Genomic DNA, 6,507 nt, shown 5'->3' on the forward strand with positions numbered 1-6,507 from the left:
TTAACTTGTATAAAATATATCAAGTCAAATCCCCCTAAGATTAATTGTACTTTGATTCAAAAGGACAACTCTCACATGTATCCTAAATCAAAGATGAATATTGGTCTATGTTTAGACATTTACTGCCCAAATAGTAAAAGTCCACCCAAACATCTTGTGTCAATATTGAAATTCAAATTTCTTAAAAAATAGAATTTTAGCAGAAATTAGGCCTTGAATGTTGAGGTGCTTAGTTTAACTAAATTTTTTTTTTGAAATCAGAGCTTAGATGATCTTGAATTCAAACTTGGAAGTTCTCTTACCCAAAATGCGCCGCGATTCATGCCAAATTATACAAATTTCTCATATTCAAGGATTATATAAATTTCTTGGTGACACATCAAATTTTAATTATATTACAGGAGGGGCAAATTAATAGCCCGTAAAACCATGGATGCACGATAGAAGTGCCTTCTTTGTAACAAATTAATACATTAAATTATAAAAATAAATTTACTATTATTGCAAATCAATATTTATTGGACTAACATTGCAAAAAATTGTAAATTGAGGCAACATTTGTCTAAATCACTAAAATTAAGTATTTCTTAAAAAGAAAAATATTATTTTATTTTTAAACTTCATGAATGCTATCAATTTAAAAGTTATCTATAAAAATATAAATACATTTTTCACCATAGAAATCTATATTTCAGCTACCATGTCACTTCTCATAGAAATGATAGTCATGCATCCAATCTACTAATTTTTTTCAGTAAATTCATCCAATTTAAAACTCCCATTGTTTTTAGAAACCATAATTAATACAAATTTAAAGCATTATTTCCATGGCGTTAAGACAAACATCTTGCAGTCATGAGGATTCACAATGGCCGTCAGCTTTCCCTGAATTGCTGAAATGGTTGAATGCTGCAAAAATGAGATGCAACAGGCAAAATTATTTGTATGATTATGCTGCAAAACTAAGAAAGATGAAATAAAATTTGTGTTGGGTTTGCATCTTACTGCCCAGAGATCCCGAGCATCCACAATTGTTGAAGGAGGAAGAGAAATATCAGACCAATATGCAGTGATAGGTTTTGGTGAAGATAATCGGTTCCAAAGCACAATAGCAATCTTGTCGTCGCTAAGTAAGCCCGACCAAACCTACAAATATGGAGTTTTATCATGCTTTATGTGTTGCAGAACAATCATCATGAACTTGATAACAAACATTTATGTAAGCTGGTTTACTTTAGGCATTAATTTGTTTGTAGATTTAGTATTTTGTTGTTAATTTACTTATTTGTATGTATTCATGATTCATGCTTGCATTTGTTATAATTGAGTTATAAAAAATATATTGTTAAAGTGTACCTCCAAATCGCGGTTTCCTTTGACCTTTTTTCCTTGAATACCAAGTTTGTCTGCTAGAAAAATATAGCATGATGAGTATACATAAAAAATGTGTAAGCTTGAACCTTAAAAAAGTTTGAAGTCTGATAGAAGAGATGATGTGGTGTCTTGAGACGCGCCAGGAATGATCCAAAATCTCACGCCTGGCCAGCTAACTCCTACAAGCCTGAAGGAAGATAATCTCTAGAAGGACATAATTCAATCATTCTCCTAAAAGACCACCAAAACAAGCTCATGTGTAAGAGTCTGATAGCTTTTTCTCTAGCTGGACCGGGTGATCGAGCCAAACTGTCCGGGTCCAAAGCAGTTGGTCGGAGTTACTCGACCCGTTCTTTCAAGCATAAGCCCTCAAAAGAAAGCCTAATTGTTAGTTTCTCCAGGTCCCCAATGATTGGCCGCCTGACCCAAAAAAGATTGGGTGGAGGCCATCACAGGCTCTCAAACCTATTCGGTCGGAGCCTTCTTAGGGTCACAACCCCATCTAACGAGGTTCCTTTCTAGGCTCCCGACCCTATATTTATATACTTACCAAAATACCCCCGCCATATCTATGCATTTTAGGGTACAAAATGTAATTGTACCCCTATTTCTATAAATAGGGGGTTCATTTCTTGAATAAAGGTTACACAATTTCACTGTTCTATGATGTGTTTTTGCTCTTTTTGTTCCTCTCTCTCTCTCTCCCTTTTGTCCTCTGTTCCTTAGGCTTGTCTCCCAGACAATTTTGGATTTAACATCCTAAATATGTTGTGATCGTAGAGTCATGTCGTCAACAAGAAGTGGAACATATTAGTCACATCAAGAGGAGATTTCTCAGAGAGAAATAACCAACGAGGAAAAAAAAAGAGAAGTGGTAGAAGAGCTCATGCAAAAGGGAATGTAAGAGATAAGGGCCCAAATAATTGACTAGCTATCGGGCCAGATTGTTGCAGTCCAAAGTGTTGTTACAACTCTGAGAGAAAGTCGCCCCCACCCCCCTGCAGAGCAGAACCCTCCCCCGCCCCAAAGAAGGAGCAGTAGAACCCAACGACAAAAGAGTGAACCACGATCCGGAGAGGGCTGAAGACTCGTAGTATCAGGATAGTGTTGAATTAGCACAAGTGGAGAGGCAACGAGATGGGCACATTAAAGCCCATGATAATTAGAGAACTCTTTTTCCCATCAAATCCTAGGAGTCGAGCTCTCAAAAAAGTTCAAACTACCAGCTTTGGAGATCCATAGGGGCCAGTTGGACCTATTCAAACACATTGCTTCATTTGAGTCAACTATGTGCTTGCTCAAGATCTCAAATGTATTCAAGTTTTGTATGTTCTTTACCACTTTAAGGTCATCAACCTGGAAGTGGTTCCACTCGCTTCGAACTAGGAGCACCGACAACTTCGCTGATTTCAAGAGCTTGTTCTTTGCATAATTTGCCAACACCTAGAAACTCACCAAGGGCGTGCAGCCCTTGTGGTAACTCAAGCAAGGTCAGCATAAGAGCCTACGCACTTTCATTTCAAGCTTCCAAAGGGAAATGTTGGAGGTGAAAGACCTCCAAATTGATGCAGCCCAAGCTACTCTGAAGTAAGGCTTGAGGTCCGAGAGGTTTTCATTTGACCTCAGTTTGCACGACCTTAAAGACTTGTACGAGCTATTGGAGATGACCAACAATCACATCATCGCAAAGGAGATGTCCCTCAATAGAGAATCTGAAGAACGTCAGACACAGAAATGGGCTCCTCCAAGTTTCAGGTTAAAGCCAAGGGAGGACCACATATCAAATGTCAAATGTTGGTATAAAGACTTTTAATCCTCTCGTGACAACAAAAGGTCTGATAAATGCAATTAGCTAGGGGTGTTAAAAATTGACCCGACACGCTAACACGACATAAACATGACTCAAAAAATCCAAGTTAGGGTTAACCTAAATATTTTTTGAGCCGGGTTCGGGTCAGAGAATTTAACTATTTTATTATTCCGGCTGTGTTCAGGTTTAACCCAAAAACTAAAACAACACCCAAAAGAGCACAAAAGTTTTGGTTGGGTTTGAGTTAGGGTCAAGCTCAGGTTTGAGTCAGGTTCGAGTCTTAGTTTTGGACCTGTTTATTATTCAAGTCAGGTTTAGGTTGATCCTATTCAGATTGAGTCTTTTTCAGGTTGGCCAAACCCGACTAAGTCGAATTTACACCCTTACAGCCAATAAGGAGGTTAGGCGAGGAATTGTGATCCTTGGTCGGTCCGGTGCTGTGAGTGGCTGACATAGCATTATGAGCAACCATATGATGAGTCTAAAGGCCCACAGGTTATCCCACTGAGGGTATCAATGACGGAGATTGTGGATGTTAGAGGTGTATGTTAGTGAAGCCAATTCGTGAGCCTGCTCGAGCTCAGCTCGATAAGTGGCTTGTGAACTAAGCTCGACAAGCTCAAGCTAGCCCCAACTCGACTCATTAGCTTGTGTGTAGGCTCCTTTAGAAAAATACTGATGTGAAATATAATCAAAATATATAAAATTTCAAGATTTTATCTTTGAGGTTTTAAAAATGTTTAAAAAATAATATTTATTACTGCATATTAGGTGATTTATTATTATTTACATCCTAATTATTCATTCTAATTGGCATCTTATTATCAATCTAGCTTAAATTAATGTTATTTTATTTCTTATAATAAACGAGTCGGCTTATGAGCCGACTCAAACTCGTAGACTGAAGCTTGAGGTTGAAATCGAACTCAATAAAATTAATCAAGCTCAAGCTCAAGTCGAGGGAGCCTCAAGCTTGACTCAATTTGTTAACCCATCCTCAGTGGACGCCATCCAAGAGAAGGTGTACTTCAAGGAAGTCACACCAATGAGAGTCAGAAGTTTTCTCCTGGATACAAAGAAGTATTGTAAGTATTATCAAGATCACAATCACGACAGAGAAGAGTGAAAATACCTCTAGAGTCTCAGTGAGGAGTTGATCAAGGAGGGGATACTGATGGAGTTTATGGCCTAGGGACACGCAGGTCAAAGGCATGACAAAGCCCTGACCATAGAAGCTGCAGCAGGCTCTGTTAAGACGAATGTCATCCATATTGTCAGGATTATCTAGAACATTTTGAGAGGAATTGAGTCCTTCTGCAAAGCCCCCAAAAGAGGTCCATGACTAGGGAATTGTTTAACCTTGCATCCGTGCAGAGCACTGGAGTTACCCTATCGTCACATTCACATACGATGATATGCCCCCAATAGGGGAACCTCTTTAACGAAGCAATCATTATAACAGAGATAATCAACAATTTCCAAGTGAGAAATATTCTTATTGACATTGGCAGTTTTGTGATCATTTTGGTTAAGTCAGTATTCAATAAGCTTAACCTTCAAATTGACTGACCCACTATATGACTTTTTAAGTGAAAAGAAGGAGGCTCTGGATGTAATGCTAGTAGCAGTTGCTGGGAAGAAGGTGAGAAGTAGTTCACAGAGATTGAGGATTCTTTGATAGTGGACTCTCCTACTACTTATCAGGCCATCTTTGACCAACCACAACTGAATCGCTTCAAGTCGTGGTGTTGACTTACCACGCTACGGTCAAGTTCTAGAGAGACAGGGTAGTGATCACTGTAATAGGAGAACTGAAGCAGTAGTGAGTTGGCAACCTCTGGGTGATAGGAAGCATAGAGCAAGAGCACCTTGACCTAAAGAACTGAAAGGAAGGGGTCCTTGAGACTAGCGAGACAACCTTGGAGATTCGCACTGCTGAGATGAGCCCAATAAATTTTTCCTACTAAGTGATAATGTTGACGTAGGGCACATGGATATTGATCCAAATACTTTGGAACCACTGTGATGTTTTTGCTTGGTTCACTACAGAGATGTCAGGGATGTCGGTTGATCTCGCCTAAAATAGGCTGAACATGAGCCTCACCATCCAACCATTCAAGTAAAAGATCAAGAACTCAAATGACTGCACTGGCTGAGCCCATTAGAGAGGAGGTGTTGAAGCTGTTGAAACCATGGTACATTCGGGAGGTGCAATACTCGATCTAGGTCTCAAACATCATCATGGTCTAGAAAGCTAACAAAAAATTGCAGATGTACACAGACTTTATGAGCTTGAACACTGCCTGCCTGAAGGACTTCTACCCCTGCTGAGGATCGAAACCTTGGTGGATGCAATTGTGGGTCACCCCATGATGAGCTTCATGTAAGCTTTCTCCAGCTAACGTTGAGAAGACAACCTTTATTACTTCTGAAGGAATTTTTTATTATAATATAATGGCCTTAGGGCTTAAAGATGTTAGGACAAAGTACCAAAGTTTAATGTGTGTAATCCTTGCTAATAAAAAAGGAAAAAAATATTGAAGTCTACATCGATGATGTTCTTGTGAAAAGTCAATGTTCAATAAGCTTAACCTTCAGACTAACTGACGCACTGTATGACTTTTCAAGTGAAAAGGAAGCTCTGGATGTAATTTCAACAGCAGTTGCCTGGGGAGACGATGAGAAGTAGTTCACAGAGATTGATGATTCTTTGATAGTGGGCTCTCATACTACTTATAATGCCATCTTCGACCAACCACCACTGAATCGCTTCAAGCCATGGTGTCGACCTACCACGCTATGGTCAAGTTTTAGAGAGACAGGGAAGCGATCACTGTAATAGGAGAATTAAAGCAGTAGTGAGTTGGCTACCTCTGGGTGATAGGAAGCATAGAGCAAGAGCAGTTTGACCTGGAGAACTAAAAGGAAGGGGGCCTTAAGACTAGTGAGACAACCCTAGAGATTCACGTTATCGAGATGAGCCCAATAAATTTTTCCTACTAAGTGATAATACTGATGTAGGGCACATGAATATTGATCCAAATACTTTGGAACCTGACCAAAGGAAAATATGTTGAGATTTTCATACCTATTTTATACTGTTTTTAATGATATTGCACTTTAAAGAAAGGTATTTTTGATGTTTTGTTGTAGGAATGATGGGTCAATGGAGCAAAAGATGTAAAAAGGAGCAAATTTGGAGCGAAAAGGACTAAAATGTGGAGATTTGAACTAGGGCGCCGATATGGAGAATTACACTAGGGCGCCGACGTCGCCATCGACGCTACTGACGGCGAGTTTTTCTCGAGGCTACAAGACAAAAT

At 39.2% G+C, this 6,507-nt stretch overlaps 1 protein-coding gene across 1 annotated transcript in view; it reads right to left on the reverse strand.

The window, feature by feature from the left end:
• Positions 1–819: 819 nt before the first annotated feature.
• Positions 820–6,507, reverse strand: part of LOC110021966 (alpha-galactosidase-like) — a 38,935-nt gene continuing 33,247 nt past the window's right edge. The window contains exons 13-15 of the mRNA XM_020720705.1: positions 1,357–1,406; positions 1,006–1,146; positions 820–909 (exon numbers count right to left, since the gene is read on the reverse strand). Of these exons, the coding sequence (XP_020576364.1) occupies positions 820–909; positions 1,006–1,146; positions 1,357–1,406 (281 nt within the window). The remainder of the gene's footprint in view (positions 910–1,005; positions 1,147–1,356; positions 1,407–6,507) is intronic.

The sequence above is a fragment of the Phalaenopsis equestris genome, unplaced genomic scaffold, assembly GCF_001263595.1.
Source record: "Phalaenopsis equestris unplaced genomic scaffold, ASM126359v1 Scaffold000154, whole genome shotgun sequence".
NCBI lineage: Eukaryota > Viridiplantae > Streptophyta > Magnoliopsida > Asparagales > Orchidaceae > Phalaenopsis > Phalaenopsis equestris.